At 37.7% G+C, this 24,723-nt stretch overlaps 1 protein-coding gene across 1 annotated transcript; it reads left to right on the plus strand.

Moving 5' to 3' along the window:
• Window positions 1-1,739: 1,739 nt before the first annotated feature.
• LOC127969179 (guanylate-binding protein 1-like) lies at window positions 1,740-24,620 on the plus strand. Its single transcript, XM_052570961.1, has 10 exons — window positions 1,740-1,856; window positions 4,497-4,688; window positions 5,671-5,798; window positions 13,027-13,136; window positions 14,339-14,523; window positions 15,439-15,681; window positions 16,146-16,426; window positions 19,372-19,584; window positions 21,990-22,092; window positions 23,997-24,620. The coding sequence occupies exons 2-10, from the start codon at window positions 4,514-4,516 to the stop codon at window positions 24,518-24,520; spliced, it is 1,962 nt and encodes a 653-aa protein (XP_052426921.1). The 5' UTR covers window positions 1,740-1,856; window positions 4,497-4,513; the 3' UTR covers window positions 24,521-24,620.
• The last annotated feature ends 103 nt before the right edge of the window (window positions 24,621-24,723 follow it).

The following is a 24,723-nucleotide window of genomic DNA, read 5'->3' on the forward strand; positions in this document are numbered from 1 at the left end:
CCTTCTGTGTGAAAGCAACCACATCCCGGAATTGATTACCGAATTGAACCCGGGTCGGGGACCTAGTAACATTGCGGGATTCGACCTGGGACAAGCGCTGTGTGAACAAAAGCCAGATCTAATTCCATGTCAAAGTGATGACGGGCGACTCTTTTACCGGCTGTTTTGAAGGAATATCAACATTCGTGACGAAAACATATGTGCAAACTGTAATGAAGCAGAGATCAGTTAGTTCCTCACTTCCCGCGCTGACGCAGAGATCGTTTGCTTGCTTCATTGAAAGTATAACGTGTCTAGCGTTTTCGACTCGTACATTACACGTCACGCACTGATGTCATGTGTCCTTACGGGATCTTCAAGGGTTGTGTGTGAAAGCACGCACATATACCGGGTCATCTCTGGCAGTGTGAAAGTGCACAATCTAGCGACCCGGGAACAATTGCAGGAACACTTTACCTGTGTATTTGCCGGAATGGCAGTGTGAAAGGGGCTTTACTGGAACCACTTCAAAATCCAAGGCTCCTACACCTACTGACTCCCACTCGTTTACCAGAGACCTGAATAACTTTTATGCCAGGTTGGACACCCTGAATAACACCACTGAGTGTGAAAGATTGCTCGGGAGCCTACTTACCCCTGTGCATTCAAACTCCACACCCTTCACAGTGAAAGACGTTTACCAGCAACTCAGGAGGTGTAAAACTGGCAAGGCCAGATGGGATCACTGGAAGGCTGCTCATGAACTGTACCCTGGACTCTCTCTTGTTCTTCTCAAAGAGTCACTACAGACAGCAACTGTCCCCATGTTTTGGAAAACAGATTCTATATGTTCCCAAGAAGCCCCATCCTTCGGAAATAAAACAAAATAGGCCAGTAATGCTCTCTTCCATAATAGCAAAATGTTTTGAGAAACTGGTACTGAACATCATTCTCCCAGGCATCTGTCCATAGTTGAATCAGAACAGAGAATGCTGTTGCATGCCTCCTCCACACTCTTACCCAATATCTGGATGTCCCTGGCAATCATGCCAGGATTCTTTTCATAGACTTTAGCTCAGTCTTTATTACAATTCAACGTCACATAATGATAAAAAAAAAAATGGGTTAACTAACAAGGGTTAACGTGTCAACAAACAAGCCACAAGGCACACAGGTAATCTTCACAGGAAGTGAACATAGGAAACGATAAGGAGAAGTAACATGCTTAGCAGTAAAATTCAAAGACAATCACAAGGAATCTGTACATTTGACAGAAAAACTTGAACTGTGTGTGAATGTCTAATGCATTGGTTGTTGGGCATTTCTCAGTAAATAAGCAAATGTGATACTCTCGATAATGAGGAAGAAGAAAAATCTCCCATGTAGTCTTTCTCAGGAATGTTGCTGCACAACTTCTCTCATGTTCTGCAGAAAGCCAACGCTGATGATGAACAGTGGCTTGTCTACACTTTAGAATGCATGCACTATTGTAGAACTGAATTCACTGCCATAGGACGTTTTTTAAATATAACTCTGGTTTTATCTTTCTGAAAGCAGAAATCCCTATACACCTACGATGGCTTGAGGGTGAGTAAAAACATGGGGTTAATTAAATTTTTTGGTGAAGTATCCCATAAGTGTGCTGTGCACATGTGGTTTCATTTTTACCAGCTGTGAACTCGCAACGAATTCATAAAAGGCACTTTACTTCCTCATTGCTCCGTGTTTGCTCTCTGCTCATTTTGTTTCGGATAAACCAGCTGTTATGCATCATCAGCATTCCAAAAAGCAGGTTATGTCACATTCCTGGGTATGTTTGAGGATAAGCGAGTGGATAAACTAAGCTTTCAGTTCCAAAATAAGAGTTTTCTTTCAGGGTATGTAAGTACCCATAATAACTTCAGAGCAAGTTATGTTCCAGGGTAAAGGCCCGTTCACACCAAGCACGGTAAATATAAAGATAATAATAAAAATATAGTTCTAAAAATTTTTGTCAATCATAAAGAATAGCAGAGTCCACACTACAACTATAATGATAAAAGCACAGAGAAATGGTCTCGTTGGAATCATTTTCAGAAAGATGAATCATTTTTTTCAGCTGATGAATGATACAAACATTGACAGCCAATCAGAATCCATCCTGCTATAAACACTTATAGACACATGTGTGCTTAGAATAAACAAACAATATCGTTCCCTGATGTGGACACTAATATCGTTAGCTTAATAGTTTTCTTTGTATTTATTGTTCTTGGTGTGAACGGGGCTTTAATTCACTTCAGTGCACTTGTGATCTACTGACGAGACATCAGTGGGCATTACAGATAACACATAACATTATATAATATTGTAATAAGAAATATATAATATATATTTGTGCAATATATTAATGATGAAGCACTAATATAAATAATTAATAAGGTAATATATTATTCTAATATTGTTGTTATTTATTAACAGTTATTTGTATAACTCATAAAATACTTTGAAAAGGTCATATTTAATTTATTAAATTATATTTATTTATTACATATTATATTATCATCTCACACGTGGATCTATATTTTCTGTAATGTCTAAATTCTAAATCTAAATACATATCTGATATGACTTAATATATAATTAGCATTTAACAAACAATATACAATGATTGCAATACCATCAATTAGGTGGCGATATACATGTAAACAACCATTGGACAAAGGAAGAAGAAAGAAACAGCATTTTCTTAGTGTCCGTTTCCATAGTGACTTAGTGATTCCTCACTTTTTTGAGAATGTCTTGAGTCTTATGCTCTGAGTTGAATCAACTTAATCCCAGACGCTTTTTTGGAACCACATACCTTGACTAAGCAAGGTTTGGGGTTAATCAACTGAAAGTTCAGGGTTTAGCTGACGGGAAGTTGACTGTGCTTTCTGGAATACACACCAGATTTTGTCACATAACATCGCATGTCATCACATCTTGTTTTTGGTTCGTTTTGAGGATATTTGGACTGTGTTGCATTCACATGACATTTAAACTGCTCCAGAGATAATTTGAAAGCAGACCGAGACCCATCTTTTTAGCCATCTCAGTTGGCTTTTTTTGGTGTGACGTTTGAGGTTTGAGGTCGGTAGAGTCAGCAAAGTCAAAGTTTGAGTTGTCTGAAGGTTCCAAAGCATAATCAAAGAGAAACCTTGCATATTTTCCTCCAGTTCTTTTCTTAATAATATCTACTGTATTATAAATCACAACTGAGCTGTTTTTATTTGATCTTTTTTTATTAAAAATAAGATAAAAAGATGCAAATAAGCTGTTGTTTAATCAAGATTAGCAAATTATTTAGTCTTTTCTTTTGTTTGATTCACATTAAATCAGATCAATATTGTGACCTATTATATCTAAACATATTGTGATGTTACATATCAGATTTTCCCCCAACCATTAACTAAACATTCATGTAAGTCATAACCGATTATGTTTGTTTGAATCTTGCCAAGACAAATTTCGCAATAATGTACTTTATAGGGAGATCACGCGCTGTCGAAGAGACAGGTGTATCGTTTTGTTTTCATCACCATGGTTTTGAAAATAATATTTTACTGGTTCAGACTCTTGTCATACAGAATTTGTTATGAATATTTATAAAGCCGGAATGCTGCGATTTGCAATGATATATCCTACTTGTGTTAAGAACTTGTGGTGAGAAGTAGTATCGATCGTTCAGAGGTGAGAAAAATGTACTCTTCTTAGAAAACGATCACTAGAAGTGGGCTTAATGAACTCATTTTTGTGAAATCCTCAGATTCATATTTTTCACTTCTTTTGCCTGTAGCTCAAAAGACCTTGCACATTCCAACTCATTTTGCCAGCACGGGTCACAAAGTCTCAGTCTGTCAGTAAGAAATGTTAACATGTTTATCTAGTGCAAAAGATAGATACATGCATATGTCAAAAACTTGAATACAAAAATAAATATTTGAGATTGTTCTCACAGAAGGAACATAAGTTTAAGAAAGAAAAGGCATTTTCGATAAGAAACTATAAGAAATAAGAAGGTTGTTAAAAAAGAAAACAAACAATTTTTGGCAATGAAAGTATAATTCCATTGCCACCCAATAAGAAGAAACTGACTGGTTTCATGGGTGTGGTCTTTACCATGAAGGAACTGTTTTAAAACTGTTTACTTCAGTACTAAAGATAAATCACAGAGAAAGCAGGTAAGCTTTTAGCAAGCTTTAAATACAGACAGCTCCAGTAATTTACTAGGGCTCATTCTTATACCACTCAGGTCTCACTAAGTTTCTGTACTGTGTTGTAACCTTATATGTAAACAAAGAATGCTTCGAAGAGTGATCTGTGTCTATAAATAAGTGTATGTTATATATTGAATCAGATCTGTGTTTGTGTTTGTGTGAACATTGCTGTGATATACTTTTGAGGTAAAAATGGCCTCATGTTTACGTTATGAGAACATCTCGACAGTATTAACTTGTGACTGTGTGTGTGTGTGTGTGTGTGTGTGTGTGTTTAAGCTATAACTCCAGTGACCATGCAGAGTCCAGTGTGTTTGATAGACAATGATGTGGATGGGAAGATGTGTGTCAAGGAGTCAGCACTGCAGATCCTGCAGAAGATCGAGCAGCCAGTGGTGGTGGTGGCTGTGGTGGGACTCTACCGCACCGGGAAGTCCTACCTGATGAACCGCCTCGCAGGGAAACAAACAGGTTAGACATAAACAGGCAGCAACATTCAAAGAGCAATTGAATGACAGTTACTACTGATTAGAATTAAAACAGATCTAGACAGCAGCCTCAAACTTTTTACAGGGGGTCATTAGAGAAACGTGTTTCACAGACATACTTGGTGATTTTAATTCCGTCCGAATCTGTTACGTTAGTTTTTCTCCCACAACCTCTGTGATAATTCCAGAGCAAATTACCTACTGTTTTTCAGCAAACTCATTGATCCTCTGAGAAAACTAATCCCGTCTGAATGCGAATGTCTGTGATTGCCGGTGATGTTTTATTTCACAACGCTTGTGTGTTTTGGCCAACTTGAATTAATGTAGATGCTCTTACCGTGCGCATGTTTGATACATTTGCTTACCGGCAAAGAAATAATAATAAAAATAACAAAAAATAATAAAATCAAGAGCAAGATCATGTAAACTGTTAATACTGTCTATTGTTATATCAGCATCAGGTAAGATTACTCACATTCATTTATTCACTCAGTTACATGATGTTTAAATTACATATGTACCTTTATGAAAATTAAACATACGGTAGGTTTAGCCTAATACACACAAAAAAAGGAAAACAAGTTAAATTAAAGGAACCACACATTAACATGGTTTTGCTATACTAGCCATTTAGTATTTATTGTGTAATAATACTAATGGCAATCATTCTGAATGAATGCAATGCACACATACGGAGCGCGTGATCTCTGTGACGCCCAGATTCACAAATCAGACCCTCCCACCTCTGTAATAAACACGGAGCTGTTAGTCCCATACAAATTGGTACATGAAAATCATAGACGTCAGGTGGTAAGAATCGAAACTCAAACGTAGTTTAGAAAGCTAGTCCAGTCCGAATAGGGCTGTAGTCTAAATAATTAACTACTCTGCACTAAAATTTTCAAAGAAGGTTAATGGAACTATGCATGTTTTCAGTGTTCCATGTTTCTTTGCTCTTTCTTTAGGATTTGAATTGGGCAGCACTATTGAATCTAAGACAAAGGGCATCTGGATGTGGTGTTTACCCCACCCCACTAAAGCAGGGACCACTCTGGTGCTGCTGGACACTGAGGGACTCGGAGATGTGGACAAGGTGATGATAATCCACCCCATATTGGTGTAATGTGAAGAATAATTTCAAATCAAAATCATTGCATTCAGAAGGAACAGGATTCTTCATATGTGCCTGTTAACTGACAAACATATAACTTATATAAAAATATTTAACCGAATAAACAGTTAGTTTATTGAAAAGTTTTGGAGGCTAGGCCAACACCATCTCACTGCCAATTCATATGTAATTTGTGGGGAAGTCATGGCCTAATGGTTAGAGAGTTTGACTCCTAACCATAGGGTTGTGGGTTTGAGTCTCGGGTCAACAATACCATGACTTAGGTGCCCTTGAGCAAGGCACTGAACCCCCAACTGCTACCCGGGCACCACAGCATAAATGATGCCCACTGCTCTGGGTGTGTACACTTAAGATGGGTTAAATGGGGAGCATGAATTCGGAGTATGGGTCACCAAACTTGGCTGTACGTCACATCACTTTCATTTTACGAGGTGGTTAATTCGTCCGAATTCATATATAAGCTCACTCATACAATTTTGTACGATATCCTATGAATTTGCCACCTTGTGAAATTTATAAAAAATTTAACGAATCTCATGAATTAATATGGGTGAGGTCATTATTAAAAGGTAGTTGTTAAATTAAAGTATTGGGTAGGATTAGGGATGTACAATATGGTCATGCAGAATGTCAAAGTCAACGTCACCTTTATTTATATAGCGCTTTAAACAAAATACATTGCGTCCAAGCAACTGAACAACATTCATTAGGAAAACAGTGTGTCAATAATGCTAAATGATAGTTAAAGGCAGTTCATCATTGAATTCAGTTATGTCATCTCTGTTCAGTTAAATAGTGTCTGTGCATTTATTTGCAATCAAGTCAACGATATCACTGTAGATGAAGTGACCCCAACTAAGCAAGCCAGAGGTGACAGCGGCAAGGAACCAAAAACTCCATCTGTGACAGAATGGAGAAAAATCCTTGGGAGAAACCAGGCTCAGTTGGGGGACCAGTTCTCCTCTGACCAGACGAAACCAGTAGTTCAATTCCAGGCTGCAGCAATCATCTGTTTTCTGTGGTCTTGTCCTGGTGGTCTTCTGAGACAAGGTCTTTACAGGGGATCTGTATCTGGGGCTCTAGTTGTCCTGGTCTCCACTGTCTTTCAGGGCAATAGAGGTCCTTTCTAAGTGCTGATCCACGGTGACCTCGGAACAAGAGAGAAATAGACAAATATTAGCGTAGATGCCATTCTTCTAATGATGTAGCAAGTACATAGGGTGTTATGGGAAGTGTTTCCGGTTCCGGTTTACCTAAATAATGCAGCCTAAAAATCCTTTAACGGATTTGGATATTAAAAGCATATTAATATGTTATGTGTATGCCAGGTTAAAGAGATGGGTCTTTAATGTAGATTTAAACTGCAAGAGTGTGTCTGCCTCCCGAACAATGCTAGGTAGGTTATTCCAGAGTTTAGGCGCCAAATAGGAAAAGGATCTGCCGCCCGCAGTTGATTTTGATATTCTAGGTATTATCAAATTGGCTGAGTTTTGAGAACGTAGCAGACGTAGAGGATTATAATGTAAAAGGAGTTCATTCAAATACTGAGGTGCTAAACCATTCAGGGCTTTATAAGTAATAAGCAACATTTTAAAATCTATACGATGTTTGATAGGGAGCCAGTGCAGTGTTGACAGGACCAGGCTAATATGGTCATACTTCCTGGTTCTAGTAAGAACTCTTGCTGCTGCATTTTGGACTAGCTGTAGTTTGTTTACGAAGCGTGCAGAACAACCACCCAATAAAGCATTACAATAATCTAACCTTGAGGTCATAAATGCATGGATTAACATTTCTGCATTTGACATTGAGAGCATAGGCCGTAATTTAGATATATTTTTTGAGATGGCAAAATGCAGTTTTACAAATGCTAGAAACGTGGCTTTCTAAGGAAAGATTGCGATCAAATAGCACACCTAGGTTCCTAACTGCTGACGAAGAATTGACAGAGCAACCATCAAGACAGTGTTAGACTTATTACAAGCGGAGTTTTTAGGTCCTATAATTAACACCTCTGTTTTTTCAGAATTTAACAGTAAGAAATTACTTGTCATCCAGTTTTTTATATCGACTATGCATTCCATTAGTTTTTCAAATTGGTGTGTTTCACCGGGCCGCGAAGAAATATAGAGCTGAGTATCATCAGCATAACAGTGAAAGCTAACACCATGTTTCCTGATGATATCTCCCAAGGGTAACATATAAAGCGTGAAGAGTAGTGGCCCTAGTACTGAGCCTTGAGGTACTCCATACTGCACTTGTGATCGATATGATACATCTTCATTCACTGCTATGAACTGATGGCAGTCATATAAGTGCGATTTAAACCATGCTAATGCACTTCCACTAATGCCAACAAAGTGTTCAAGTCTATGCAAAAGAATGTTGTGGTCAATTGTGTCAAATGCAGCACTAAGATCCAATTAAACTAATAGAGAGATACACCCACGATCGGATGATAAGAGCAGATCATTTGTAACTCTAAGGTGAGCAGTCTCTGTACTATAATACGGTCTAAATCCTGACTGGAAATCATCATATATACCATTTTCTCTTAGAAGGAATATAATTGTGAGGATACCACCTTTTCTAGTATCTTGGACAGAAAAGGGAGATTCGAAATTGGTCTATAATTAACTAGTTCTTTGGGGTCAAGTTGTGGTTTTTTGATGAGAGACTTAATAACAGCCAGTTTGAAGGTTTTGGGGACATATTCTAATGACAATGAGGAATTACTAATAGTCAGAAGAGGATCTATGACTTCTGGAAGCACCTCTTTTAGGAGCTTAGATGGTATAGGGGTCTAACATACATGTTGTAGGTTTAGATGATTTAACAAGTTTATACAATTCTTCCTCTCCTATAGTAGAGAATGAGTGAAACTGTTCCTCAGGGGGTCCATAGTGCACTGTCTGATGTGATACTGTAGCTGACGGCTGAATGGTTGCAATTTTACCTCTAATAGTATCGATTTTAGAAGTAAAGTAGTTCATAAAGTCATTACTGCTGTGGTGTTAGGAAATGTCAACACTTGTTGAGGCTTTTTTTTTCGTTAATTAAGGCACTGTATTGAATAAATACCTGGGGTTATGTTAGTTTCCTTCTAAAAGAGAAGAAAAGTAATCAGATCTAGCAGTTTTTAATGCTTTTCTGTAGGATATGTTACTTTCCCGCCAAGCAATACGAAATACCTCTAGTTTTGTTTTGCTCCAGCTGCGCTCCATTTTTCGGCCTACTCTCTTTAGGGTGTGAGTGTGCTCTTTATACCATGGTGTCAAACTGTTTTCCTTAACCTTCCTTAAGTGTAAAGGAGCAACTTTATTTAAAGTGCTAAAAAAGAGAGAGTCCATAGTTTCTGTTACATCATCAAGTTGTTCTGGGGTTTTGGATATGCTAAGGAATTTGGATACATCAGGAAGATAACTTAATAAGCAGTCTTTTGTGTTAGAAGTGATGGTTCTTCCATACTTGTAACAAGAAGTAGAATTTACAATTTTGGCTATATGAAGTTTGCACAGAACTAAATACTGATCTGAGATATCATCACTTGGCTGAATAATTTCAACACTATCAACATCTATTCCATGTGACAGTATCTAGAGTATGATTTTGACAATGAGTAGGTCCTGAAACGTGTTGTCTTACACCAATAGAGTTCAGAATGTCTATAATGCTGATCCCAATGCATCTTTTTCATTATCAACATGGATATTAAAATCACCAACTATTAAAACTTTATCTGCGGCCAGAACTAACTCGGATGTAAAATCACCAAACTCTTTAATAAAGTCTGTATGGTGCCCTGGTGGCCTGTATACAGTAGCCAGTACAAACATAACAGGGGATTTATCATTAACATTTGTTTCTCTGGATAATGTTAAATGAAGCACCATTACTTCAAACGAGTTATACTTGAAGCCTGTCCTCTGAGAAATCCTGAAAATGTTGTTATAAATTGAAGCAACACCTCCACCTTTGCCTTTTAGATGCGGCTCATGTTTATCAACAGTTATCTTGGGGGGGGACTCATTTAAAATAATGTAATCATCAGGTTTTAGCCAGGTTTCTGTCAAACAGAGTACATCTATATTATGATCAGTGATCATATTATTTACAAAAAGTGTTTTCGTAGAAAGGGATCTGATATTCAATAAGCCAAGCTTTATCATTTGTTTATCCATATTGCTTCTGTTTTTTATTTCTTGAACCTCAATTAAATTGTTAATCTTAACTTGGTTTGGACGTTTTTTGTATTTTCTAGTTCGGGGAACAGACACAGTCTCTATAGTATGATATCTAGGTGAAAGAGTCTCTATGTGCTGAGAATTAGCTGACCTCTGTGACGGGAGGCAGCTAGCAGACGGTCGGTTTAGCCAGTCTGTCTGCTTCCTGACCTGGGCCCCAGTTAGTCGAGTATAAATACTAAGACTATTTGCCATATTTCTAGAGAGAAGAGTGGCGCAACCCCAGGAGGGATGAAGACCATCCCTTTTAAACAGGTCAGGTCTGCCCCAAAAGCTTGTCCAATTGTCTATGAAACCTATGTTATTCTGTGGGCACCACTTAGACATCCAGCCATTGAGTAATGACAATCTGCTATGCATCTCGTCACCAAGGTAAGCAGGGAGGGGACCAGAGCATATTACAATTTCTGACATCGTGCTTGCAGGTTCACACACCTCTTTAAAGTTATTTTTTAGTGATCTCCGACTGGCGAAGTCGAACATCATTAGCGCCGGCATGAATAACAATCTTACTGTATTTACGTTTAGCATTAGCCAGCACTTTTAAATTTGCCAAGATGTCAGGCGCTCTGGCTCCCGGTAAACATTTGACTATGGTGGCTGGTGTCTCTATATTCACGTTCCGTACAATAGAATCGCCAATAACTAGAGCACTTTCATCAGGTTTCTCAGTGGGTGCATCACTGAGTGGGGAGAACCTGTTTAATGTTTTGATCAGAACAGAAGAGCGGTGTTTTGACCCACGACTATGCTGCCTCACCGTCACCCAGTTGCCCTGCTGCAGGGGCTTTGTTGCCGGAACCGAACAATATACATGAATCCCTGAGCTAGACGCATCCAAAGCCGGATCTAGAGCCCTAACATTCTTAATGTCCTCAATTAAAGTTTGGATGCATGTCTCTAATTCTGAAATCTTCTCTGTCAGCCTAACGATTTCCCTGCATTTATCATGTGTGAATCCCTCATCAGCGACAGAGATAGATAAACTGTACATGTGGCAGGAGGTGCAAATAACAATAGCAGGCGAAGCCATTACTCACCGTGCTTGATGAAATATTCTTACTGCGGTTGTTTGAACTTGTGAAAAACACTTATGTGCTTTATAAGTACTAATAAACAACCAATATGTTAATTAAGTATTAAATATGACATTTCCTGCTTTCCATGACCTAATCTGTATTTATGGTTAAGATGTTAATAAATAATTTAACTGTACAAATGAGCTAATTAAACAAATTGTTTAATTATGTAGATAATGAGTGAAGAACTAATGTGTTAACTATGGTTTAAAAAAAATGAACTAACTAAACTAATTGTTTGCAAATTAATGGTGTCACCTAGTGACCAACGTTAAATTGACTCCAGTCCCAGCCACAGAAACCTAACAGACAGTCAAAGGTTGAAATACTTTATTAATGGTCCAGTAAGCACTAAATACTAACGTAAAGGAAACTCTTCTAATATAAAGTCTCTATAACCCTTTAAAAAGGTCAAGCTTCAGAGAATGGAGGCTTCTAGGTAAGTCCCAGCACTGGTCCTCCCTCAACAGTTGAGTGGACACACCCAGAGGGTCACGGCAGGCATCAGACCCACAGGAGAACTTTCAATACTCTAGGCATCAAACATTGGAGATTTCAGCATAAAAAAGGCAGTCTTCACAGCAGCACTGGGCCCAGAACCCCAAAATGGATAAGCCAGAGGCTAGAAAAGAGCACAAACAAAGATAGCAGAGGTCACACATTGTAATGCAATAAGGTAGTTACAGCCCTTCAGGCAACATTAGTGAGCATTGAGAGAGGTTTGAGTACAGCACCAGACACTGGAACCACAGGATGGATATTGCTGAGGCTAGAAGCAAGCAACCACAATGAACACCAACACATAGACAATGGCCCTAAGAACCTGACCTTCCTTTGCAGACCGGGACAGTCCTTTGAACACAATGGCAGCAGATCCACCACAAGGCATCTTCTCCTTTTCTCTTTTTATCTCCTTCCACCAAGGCATGGCCAGCTGTTAAACTATTAGTTGCTAATTTCAAATCATCAGCAGCAAGGGGGCAATAATAAAGTAACTCAACGACAGGAAGGATCGCCCAAATATGGGCAGAAAGGTGTTGCATGGTGACAAGTTCTAATAAACAGATTAAGTCACATTAGCAGGGAAGGAATCGCAGTCCAAATATGGGCATAGTATTAAAAAAAGAAGGAGGTTGCCAGGTTTGTCCAGTGAGCTGGTTTCTAAAAAAAGTAGGGAAGATTAAATAATAGCAAAAACAAAACCCACTACAAATTTGATGCACACACACACAGTGAATAACCACTACAATTCAGAGTGCAAATATTCATGCACACAGTAAATACCACCACACATTAAGGCCCTAATGTCTATGGTAATTAAAAAGATTTAAAAAAGTCCAACAGTGACAATTGTACATACTTTATTAGTGTATACATCTTAAAAAAGTGTAACCCATTACATGCAGCTTCATCTTTCAAATCTCAGTGAACTCACTGGTTCTTGGTATTGGTTCTCAGTTCAGTGTGCTGTTGACATTAGAAATGCTGTGGTAGGACAATTGGAAATAAGAGTTAGCAATGGCATACCTCACTAAGTTTTTGAATTATTTACTGATTTTGAGCTGTAGTGTTGGACTTATTTAAAAAAAAAAAAAAAACTAGTTCACAGATTGTGTGGCTTGTGGATCAGTGCCGACTCAGGACATAAATCAGGTCCAGTCAGATTTGGTGAACCGGTTCAAATGAATTTTTCATTCATAAACTGGACTTCACTACAGTCATGTGTTAGGTTTTACATATTATGCCATCAGGGTGTGCATGGTTCCAGAATATGCTTAGAAGTAGAAAATTAGTCTTTTTCACTATGCTGTCAGTGGTTTATGTAATGCCATTCTTTGTCAAATGATTGTATACTTTCTGTTTCAGGGGGATTCAAAGCATGATACCAAGATCTTCTGTCTGGCTGTCCTTCTTAGTAGCACTTTAGTGCTTAACAGCCAAGGTACAATTGACAACAAGGCTATTGAGGAACTGCAGTATCCTTCCATTCCTAGATAATAAAAATGTTGATATTTCATGGTTTCATAAATTATTGTTTATATGCATTCAAAGCAGTAAGACCAAGTTGTAAAGACTAATAAATATTCTGGCAAGTATGGCACACTCTGATACAGCAAATGATCAGTCTTTAAAATTATAGTTCCCCAATTATGCTTTTTCAGATAAGGCATTCAGTGTAGTATGTCAATGTTAAAGGTCTGCATAGTTTCAAAGAAAAAGAAAAACTAATTAGAGGAAAGAAAATCAAAATCCATGAGAAATATAGTTCCAAAAAAAAAAAAAAAAACAATAACCATTTCTACCTGAAATTAGTCATTCGGTTCCAGTTTTACTTCCTGCACAAACTATGTTTTTCTTCATTGGCTGCAATGTGTACTTTAACTCGCCCCGCAAAAAACTAGTTGTAGCTGAGGCCTGGAAGGGTTTGGTTTGTGTTGTTGCACACACACACACACACACACACACACACACACACACACACACACACACACACACACACCCTTATATGTGTGTGGTGGGTGGTTTGCAAAACACTTAATCATTAAAGATGGGACAGTACCCACTTTTTTGGACCATCTTGCTTAAATTTGATTAAGATGAACAAGCCTGGATTATGTTGTTTGAGATTGAGATTGAGATTAACGCAATCTTCTTAAAGGTGATTTGAGTCAACAGATCCTTGAGTGAATCTCTCAAGAACAGAGGTCTCCAACCCTGCTCCAACACACTTGTCTGTACTTATCAAGTTACCCTGAATTCCTTCAGGAGCCAGTTCCGACGTGTTTGATTGGGGTTGGAGCTAACATCTGGTGGACAGCAGCTCTCTAGCAGCAGAGATGGAGACCCGTTTTAGATACTGCAATGTATATTATCAGATTTTTATTTATTTATTTTACTTGGATGCATGCTAGATACAAATTAGGAAACAATACAGTAGCATGATGGGGCACTTTAAGTGCAGTGGGCACTACTTATACAAGTTACCCACCCCAAATAGTGAGGCTGCACCAATAGGAAGGGGCCACCTTACACATGACATATGAAGCTCACCAGGAATTAATCAAAGAATTAATCATTCTTCTGTAAAACACTTTAAAACACCACAGTGTTCCTTTAAATGACCATGCATTAATAAGTTCTCTGTTTGCTGAATGTTCAAACCTAAACTTATCTCCAGATATGTAACAGAGTTGACTGAGTATATCAAGGTCAAATCATCTGATGATGAAGATGACACTGAGTTTGTTAAATTCTTCCCTAGTTTCATCTGGGTTGTGAGGGACTTCACCCTGGAACAAAAAATCAAAGGCAAATCTGTAACCGATGACCAATACTTAGAATTTGCCTTGAAGCTGAAACCAGGTAATATTTACATTGAGCTTTTAAAGGGGGACCTATTATGCAATGTTAACTTTTTGTTTTTGAAGATATTGATGTGTCCACAGTGCCTTTACACAAGTGATTTTATTGTGGTAAAAATTAATTCACAAAGTGTGTCATTCTCTACATGAATCAGTGTCTCAAAACAAGCCATTCAGGAATGCGGTCAGTTGTGATGTCACAATGGAACAGCCCCTGCCTTCAACCGGTAATGGATAGGTGCCCTATTTGTTTAGATCCTCCCCCAAGTTTATCTACTCACTAGAACATTTAAGAGCGGCATTCAAGTAAAAAAGTCTGCATGTATCTTTGGCCTGTTTTCTTTTATTTACTACACATACTGAAGCAAGCATAATGCTTGTGTTGTTTCCAGTGTCTGCCATATGAGGATAGGAACACATGAATATTATCCCCAGAGTTTTACTTCATAAAATGTTACAATTTCATTGGACAAAAACTATTTTCTTATCATATACACACCTAAAAATCTTCATGGCAACCCATCAAAAAACTCCTGTTTTACCAATTTGACTTTGGTCAAGTCTTTCCTATAGAAGCAAACTAACTGTGAGTGGCTTTGAACAGTACTTTGGACAGTGTATTATGGGTGTTGAAACTTTCCTACCTATTTTTCATCACATATTCTCAACAAATTACCACGTAATTAGCCCCAAAACTGCTGATTTAGGTCATCAGCTCATTAGAAGAGATACCAAGATCTAAAATGGATGTATCGGACAAAGGTGATATTCATAATTTGCAGTGTTGGTGGTATTCCAGGATCATGGGTTACCACCTCCTGACAAGGAATTTTGCCCTGAAGCAAAGGACAAATTACCAACAATGCTGTATTTTGCTAATCTCTTTTTACAAAAAGCTGTTTTGTATCTTTTAAAGGCAATTCAAGACCAGTTAAAGAGTTCAACCTTGCAAGAGAATGCATCCGAAATTATTTCCCATCCCGGAATTGTTTTACATTCCCATTTCCAACCACCTCAGAGAAAGTGTCTCGTCTGGAGAGCTTGGATTCTGCTGACCTTTCCTCTGAGTTCCTTGAGGTCACAGATAGTTTCTGCAAGTTTATCTTTGACAAGAGTGAAATGAAAAAGCTGAAAGATGGATACATAGTCACAGGCAGAGGTGATTCAAGAAAATATATGAGATATAAATAAATAAAGAAAAAATACTTTAATACAGAATAAGATAATTTTGACAATATTCATTCAGTGAATGTCTCAACACAGTAGTAGAAATAAGAGCCATGTTTTTTTGCTTTAGTTGTTAGTTGAACCATGTTTAGGTTTGAATACCTAAGCAACTTTTTTTTTAGGTTGTATGCACTTTGCACAATAATGCCAATATAACCCTAGGGAGACATTATGGTTTCTAAATCAAATATTTGTGATCTAATAGCGCTAAACTGAGAAAAGGGAGACACAATGTAAGCTTATAATCTTATGCTTATAAATAAATAATTTTATTGTTAAATGTTAGAAATTCCAGTTAAAAAAAGAGCTACCAATTCAGTAATGACCATGTTTATGGCACTTTCTGAACAACATGTTATTAATATCCCTGTGTTTGACCCTTCTCTTTCCCTGAAGTACTCTGCCAGCTGGTGAAGACATATGTAGAAACAATTTCCAGTGGCCAAATACCATTTCTGGAGAATGCTGTGCTGACTGTGTCAGTGATTGAGAATGAGGCTGCAGTGAAGGAGGGCCTTCAGGTGTACCAGAGTGGAATGGAGAAGCTGAAGGACTCCTTCCCTCTGGAACTGAGTGATGTGTGTGCAGAACACCAACGTCTTAGCAGCATGGCGACACAAACCTTCATGAAGCGTTCCTTTAAGGACAGTGAGGGGACATACATGAAATGTCTAGAGGTGATGCCCAGTAAATAACGTATTTTGATTGTCCCTTTAGCACATACTGTTATCTATGAGTAACGTTGCACCTACATGTCTAATAACTCTTGAGTGTTCGAAGACTATTAGGTGACTGGTAGGATTAGTGTTAGAATAAGTTGATGTACTTGCATAGTTATATATAGTCAGTATAATGTCTGCTGGGAGATCATCACAAGAAAGAGTTAGCAGATATTAGACAGTCTACTAATACTCTTTTGAAAGTTAGTAGACATGTAGGTGCAACGGTCCTTATTTACAACAGAATGTTCAAAAGGGACCATCAAGATAAAGTGTTACTGCAATTTATTGTTTTTCAAGAATTTGTATTTTATATCACAAAATATATAATTTTGTGTGATTTACACATCTAACCACATCACAGTGTGCAACCACCCTCTAGTTAAAATATTGGTCTTGAAGATTGAGATTGGTGAGTTCTATTTAGATGCCAAGTCATTTCCCCGGACAAGCAAGCCTCACTCATTCAAGTTTATATCCAAGATTTTGGCTGGGGCCCAGCATTCAGTAGGTAGTTCAGGGTTGTGGCAGGAAGGACAACCATGATCCTGATCTTTGATTCCAAATCCAGATCATTCTGATCCAGATGAAGCTTTTTGAATAACTGGCCCATGGATCTTCCCAGCTTTGTAATGGCAGTGAATAGTGTCTGAGATTTTGAAGCTCCAAAAAGCCTGTCCTTCCATCCAAAAAGTAATCTATGTGACTCCAGTGGGTTAACGAATGCCTTATGATGCATGACGGTACCCCTCATCTCGGCCAGGTTGAGTTGGAGATGTCATTCCTGGACCACCATGATGGACACTGCCTGGCCCGGGTCCAACACAGTGACATTAGTTGCCCAGAGGCCACAGCCGGTGTGCAAAACATGCATCAATCCTGGCTTAGAACTACCCTTGCAGAATTCTTTCAGTACTTTGGCCTGATGTACCTACAGGATGGCCATTGTATATGCAGGGCAGCCTGTCCAGTGGAACTGTAAGCCTTATTAGTGAATGCTGTTCTCAGCTTACAGGCCTTGGATGCTAGCCATGGGCGATTCCACTGGTAGTGGTGTTTTGCAGACAACCTCTTCAGCCGAGAAACCTCCACGTAGTCTCTGGCCACTCCACCACTCGAGAGTAGTGAAGATAGAAGAGATCATAGATCTGTTTTGGGCAGTAAAATGATCCTTCCAGGATATTGTGGTCTCCTCATGCACCTCTGGGAATAAATGGACTGGGGCAGAGTGTGGCTGTGCACTTTGTCCCGCCTCAGCGACCAATCATCCAGCCACAAAGGCTCAAAGCAAGACAGTGGGTTCATCTCCAGCTCAATTCTCACTGATTCCCGGGCAAGCATGGCTGTTAACTTCAAGTATAACTCCGATTGAGCAACCACCCCAGACGAGGGGAACACAGCAGAGTCATCATTGTCAGAGGACTTTAGGCCATCCCTGATGCAGCCATCAACATCTGTTCCTAAATTAAACACTATGTCCACCATGGAATGCATGCAAATGCCAATCTTCATTTACCATTTTTATATTACTCAGAGGTGATTGGGCCTCCCAAGTTGAGACCTCAAATGTTAATGTCAACATAACATCAACGTGACTGACAGAAAGAGAACATATATACAGTGATGGGAAGGATACTTTGGAAATGTAATATGTTACAGATTACAAGTTACTCTATTTTAAATGTAATAAGTAGTGTTACTATTCCAATTACGTTATTTATTTAACTGATTATATTTTGTAATACTTTTCTTCACTTGAATTAAGATTACAATAATTTAATTTTAAAGCACTGGAATGCATTTTTATCACTTACCATGGTGTCATCTTATCAACGGCAATGTGCATTGATGTGGTTAGCAGATGTGGTGTGCTCCAATGCCATCATGCACATCAAAACAGGCAAAGCAACAAAATAATACTATATAGCATATCCTAGATTTTTTAATAAAGTAACCCTTTTGAAATCTTTAACATTTTCATAAGTAACTGTAGCTTAATTACACATTTTTCTCAGAAACTCTTAACAGATTACAGTTACATTTATTTTGTAGTGCTGTCAATCGATTAAAAAAATAACCAATTAAATTATATAGCCAATATGTGTCCGTGTTTCAAAAATGAAACTAAAATTAAATAATCTTTGAGAGCAAGCTGGGTACCTACTCTTTCGGGGATCTTACTCTACATGGGTACTTTGCGTTTAGGGAGGATCTGCTCTGCTGAAAAGTCTCGTGTTTGATGTGGTCGTAAAGACATTTGGTGTCTAAATAAATGCATTCCTTGTCAAGAATAAAAGAGACAGAAGCAGCAGTTTGTAGGTGGGGTGGCCAAACCCCAGGTCCGCCACTGATTTAACTGCATTAAATATTTTTTACGTGTTAAAGCGAAAAGATTAATTGCATGCATTAATGCATTAATTTTGAGAGCACTATCCTTTTGTAATTAAATTATGTAATGCTGTTAAATATAACTTGTTAAGCCTGTATATGCATCCGCTTGAGCAATCCGGATGCGTACACAGACAGTGCGGACACGGACTACTTGTATTTATATTACCAAAAGTGTACGCTGATGGTTTGCTCTGCAAAACAAAACAAAACATGTGAACAAACAATTGCCCAGAATTATTGCACATCTGGCTGTCTTAATATTGTTTTATTGATGGATTGTAAAGGTTAGAGTAGCAACAGGCTTCTTCACACAGCCTGCACATGTGCAATGGTGTCTCTAAGAAAAGAATTTACAAAGAAAATTAAGAATTTACTGGTGAATGAGACACAGTGTTTTGGCTTTAATCATGTCTCTGATTCTGAATCAAGAGCTACATTTGATGATGCCATTAGATTATATTAAATTGCCATTAAAAAGTTTTCTGTGTCTGCTATTTTGTGTAACGCTACAGGAAGAAATGAATAAACTCTTTGATGGATACCTGCACCAAAATGAGGAGGCTTCAAAGAAAAGATGTGAGAATCTCCTGACAACCTTCTCTGCACCAATGACCGAAAACCTCAAGAAAGGTTTTTATGCCATAGCTGGTGGTTATGTTCTCTTCTCCCAGGATCTCAAAGAAATTGTAAAGAAATACAAAACTCAAGCCAACAAGGGAGTCAAAGTGAGTATCAGTATTTAACAAAATTGCTGCAACACCACACCTGTTTTTTTTTTAAATCTATAAGAGGACTTTCTTGTTTTCCTATAATATTCATAGTGTTTATAGAATGTGGAATACAGTGTATTACGAGTAGAGAAATCAACTTTAAATAGTTTCCTGGTTTGAATCCTGGTTCCTTCTTGCTAAATACTGATGAGTCCTTATTCAAGACATGTGCATCTCAATTTCCATACTTATGCACCATTCTAAGCCATTTTGTTGAAAAAGTGCACTTTAAAGAGTCAGAATTGAGAAAGACTCAAGAAAGGGGCATGGAAATATGGTAGAAAAGTTTAGAGAGTGGGAAGACGGGAGAAAACGACCAGTAAAGAGGCCATGAGGTCAGTGCTGAAGGTTGTTAATCTGGAACACAAAGATAAAAGTACATTGAAATGAAGTTTGGCTCGTCAGAACTTAATCTTGTTACAAATGTCTTTTGCATCGTTGGGCCAGAAACTTATGGTCAGACCGCTTTTGTTTCTCTGGGATAGAGACTTAGAATGTGCTGCACATGTTGTTGTCTAGCTTGATGAAGACTCTGAACGCAGGGTATTGCGTATCTTTGCTCTTTGTGTAAAAGTTTTTATCTGTATTTTGTTATGGTCAGATATGTAAGGAAGAGCAGCAGAAATTGCATCACGTCCCGCCCCATCATCCTGTGATGCGTTTCCTGTGCTCTTCCTTGTACATATCTAATAACTAATAATATTGACATCTTCACCAACAAATTGCCTTTCTGTGTGAGTCATAGCATGAGCACGGAAGAGTAAACACAGAGAGACAGCACAGGGAGTGGCTAAGTTTCATCAGATCGCATAAATCAGTGGAAAATGAATAGAAATTATGATTCTGTCTGAAGAAATATTAAGTGAACGTGTTAATATATCTATATATCTCCATGTATATGCATCTTTTGACTATAAGTCAGTGAATCTATGTGAATACAAATATACTGCTGCAGACGTGACTGACTATGAATACGTTGTGAATTACTAATCCAAAAATTACGCATACAGACTTATTATATTGCACTCCTGACATACATTACTAAATTAATTTTACTGCAAAATGTTTCATTAAAACATTGGTCAAATATTGAAGCTAGAGTCTTTAATCTTTCTACTAATGCAAACTCTGTTAAAGCGATAGTTCACCCAATAATCAAAATTATGTAATTAATAACTTACCCTCATGTCGTACCCTCCATTTATCTTCAGAACACAGTTTAAGATATTTTAGATTTAGTCCGAGAGCTCTCAGTCCCTCCATTGAAGCTGTGTGAACGGTATACTGTCCATGTCCAGAAAGGTAAGAAAAACATCATCAAAGTAGTCCATGTGACATCAGAGGGTCAGTTAGATTATTTTGAAGCATCGAAAATACATTTTGGTCCAAAATAGCAAAAACAACGACTTTATTCAGCATTGTCTTCTCTTCCGTGTCCAGAATCGTTTTAAACCGATCTCCAATATGCATTAATCCACTTGAGAATACTCCATTATCTTGATTACTCGGGGATATTGGTTTGTTTGAACTCAGGGAATGTCAGCCACATTAAAAAAGTTAACAGCTTAAGTCATTTGTGGATTAATGCGTATTGGAGACACGAACCGTTTAAAACGATTCAGTTCGATTTGGTGAACTGGTTCAAAAAGATCCGGATACATCGAATGATTCGTTCACGAACCGGATATGACAAACTGCTTTGATTTGAACTCTCTCACAACAGACACAGAAGAGAAGACAATGATGAATAAAGTCGTAGTTTTTGCTATTTTTGGACCAAAATGTATTTTCGGTGCTTCAAAATATTCTAACTGACCCTCTGATGTCACATGGACTACTTTGATTATGTTTTTCTTACCTTTCTGGACATGGAGAGTAGACCGTACACACAGCTTCAATGGAGGGACTGAGAGCTCTCGGACTAAATCTAAAATATCTCAAACTGTGTTCTGAAGAAGAACGGAGGTCTTATGGGTTTGGAATGACATGAGGGTGAGTTATTAATGACATAATTTAGATTTTTGAATTATCCCTTTAAAGTTAAACATCAATGGAACTCATTTGGATAGTCCAAAAGGCTAGAAAAATGTTTTCAATGTAAAACCAAACTGTGACACTCCTGCCAAAGTGTAATTAGCACTATTTTTGTTTTATTATTATTATTATTATTATTATTATTATTCACTACAATTGTTGAAGTTTTAGTCTTTTTGTGTGTGTGAAGTTTGTAGTGAAAGCATTAGCATTTTCTTCACAATAATCATTCATTTATATTAAAAGTAGTAGTAGTAGTATTAATCATCATGTATCAATAATAATAGTTGTAGCAGTTTTCACAATATCACATGTTTTGTCCATAGGCGGAAGACACACTAGAAGAGTTTCTGAAGCAGAAGTCTGTGGATTCTAACGCCATTCTGCAAGCTGACAAAAAACTGACAGAGAAAGAGAGAAAGATCATGGGTGAGATCCTAGAACAGAACATAATAATAATGCAACTGTATCACCAAATAGTGTAGAAAGCCAGTACATCAGTGAATGGACTCTTTACAGTTTATTAATATTAATCAAACAATATTAATTTCCTTTTATGATCCTCATCTTTCTTGGTCAGCATTAAATATATTTTTTGTGTTAGCTATGAAAATACAATTTCAGCTTTTGGAGTTATGAACGGGGTAATGTACATCCAGGCAGTTATCTCAATACAAACTCGACAGGGTGATCTGGATCCCAACACGAAATCGAGAGTACAACTGGCTGGATGTAAATGATCTTGCTTATCTTGTACAGCTGTTCGAAACTCATCAATAATTGGATAAAAAATATGAATACTAGTTGAAATAAGTTATTGGCTCACTAATCGCAAAAACAGTTTTTAGCAAGCAGTTTTTAGCCTAGACATATGAACAACATCACATGTAGTGCATCACTGCAGTTGATATATTTCTATATATGAAAATAAATAGCAAATTATTTGCAATATAAAATAATTAAAACTGGAATGAAACGAGTTGTCTTAATTGAAAAGAAATACTTACGTGGGGAAACAAATGTGCTTAAGTTTAAACAATTGATTTCAATGCTGATGTCACACTGCATGATTTTTCACTCACCGACCTGTGCTTGTTCATGCGATCAACAATCACGCAGTGTGTATTATCAAACACGCGATCTGAGGGAATCACCGACACATCGCTGATGCCTGCTAAATATTTGGCATGCTAAATATCTGGAGCTGATGGCGATTCACAATCACGCTATGTGAAATGAGTACTGATTGAAAACTACATCCCTGATGACCTGCAGCCAGTGAGAGACTAAGATATGGGCAGAGAGAAGTTCGGGGAAGAGTAATAAACCAGAATATCAGTGTTTTAATAGATATATGAACAATTATATCATACATAAAAAAAGCACAAACATTTGCTTGACCAGCCACAACATCAGCATAAAAATTACTGCTAAATGATTTATCTCCAACTCTCTTTGCAGAACACCCAATCCCTGTTCCCTGCATCTCCCTTCTGCATAATCTGTTTTTCTTTTTTCTCCTTATGGCTGGAAATCAGCTTACAGACAATTTGCGGGCTATTTAATAATTCCAGTCTCGCTTGAGAACTCCGGTCTAATGCACGTTATTTCCTTATCATTTCTTGAATGTGTATTGTTGTGAAAGTTTGCGGACCAGACAGAGCTGTCGGCGAATCTTCCTATTTTGAAGTCATGCAATGTGAAACCCCATGTAGGCAATCCATTATGCAATTTGAACACAGCAACAGCTGAATGCTACCCTAGATAGTCGGGCAGTGTGAAAAAACGGTGATCCGAGGAGTTTGAAAACTTTGCAGAGTGAACTCGACATAAATTAAAATAAAAATTTGACATGGATTTACTTGTTAGAATTACAATATTTGTTGACTGAACTAGGAAGCAATACTTTCAACAACTTTAGTGAATTCATAATTTTGGCTTATTTCACTCTAATGTTAATAATAATTTTAAGGCAGCAGAGCATCGAAGTTATTTTTTTTCCTAATACGAGTTATTTTATTGTTTATTGTCAAGGTAAATTTTAATTTTAAGGCCGCAGAATAACAAGGTTTAAGTAGACTCAACAAGTAGTTTTCTGTACATAGCTTAGAACATGATCTATTTTTTATAATGTGCTGTTAAAGTTATGACTTTATTTAGTATGTGTGTAAACTACATTCAGAGTAAACATATCTTGCATAATATATTCCCAACCTGCCTATGACTTTCAAGTGGTTCTGTAGAGCTGGTTCAGGTGTGTTTGTTTAAGGTTGGAGCTAAACACAGCAGAGTGTAATATTTCATATTGTTTCTTTGTTTTTTTTTTCTCCCAGAGCAACAAGAGAAGGCTGTTCTCCTGGCTCAAGAAATAAACACCAAGGATCAGAAACAGAGACAATTAGTTGAGAAAATGGAAGCAGAGAGACAGAGTAATGAAGAGAGGTTGAGGCAAATGAAGAAGAAGATGGATGAGGAGATGATACTTCAGAGAGAGGAGGCTGAGCGTGGTATTTACAGTAAACTGAGGGAGCAGGCTGCTCTTTTGGAGAAGGGCTTTAAGGAGAAGGCTGACAGGATGACTAAAGAGATAGAAGACTTTAAGAGGAAAAATAAGGAAGCAGAAAAGAAAAGTGACAAGCTTTTTAAAAAGGTGATAGAAAACATGAACAAAAGACATGATGAAACTGTGAATTTGATGATGAGGCAACACAGCGAGCAGATGAATACAATCATGAGCATGCAGAGACCTTCATCAGACTCTTCCGCACTACTCTTAGGTCTGCTACTTGGTGGTCTCACTGGTGGCTCAGACACAAGCACATGCTCATACTCATGCTGTTCACGTCCCTGTTGTTAACCCTTGTGCACTCCTCATTTGGGAGCCACACTCATGGTCTTTACTCATGGACACCTGAAATGTAACTTTCTTTTTCTCAGTAAAATCAATCTAATATGTTTTTGTTCAATCATATTCTTTCTTTTGTATTTTGAGATAATTTAATGGTCCGAATTCATATTAATGCAACAATTCTGATAAATATTTGCTATTGAAAATCGTAC

This window comes from Carassius gibelio, chromosome A4 (assembly GCF_023724105.1).
Source record: "Carassius gibelio isolate Cgi1373 ecotype wild population from Czech Republic chromosome A4, carGib1.2-hapl.c, whole genome shotgun sequence".
NCBI classification, from domain to species: domain Eukaryota; kingdom Metazoa; phylum Chordata; class Actinopteri; order Cypriniformes; family Cyprinidae; genus Carassius; species Carassius gibelio.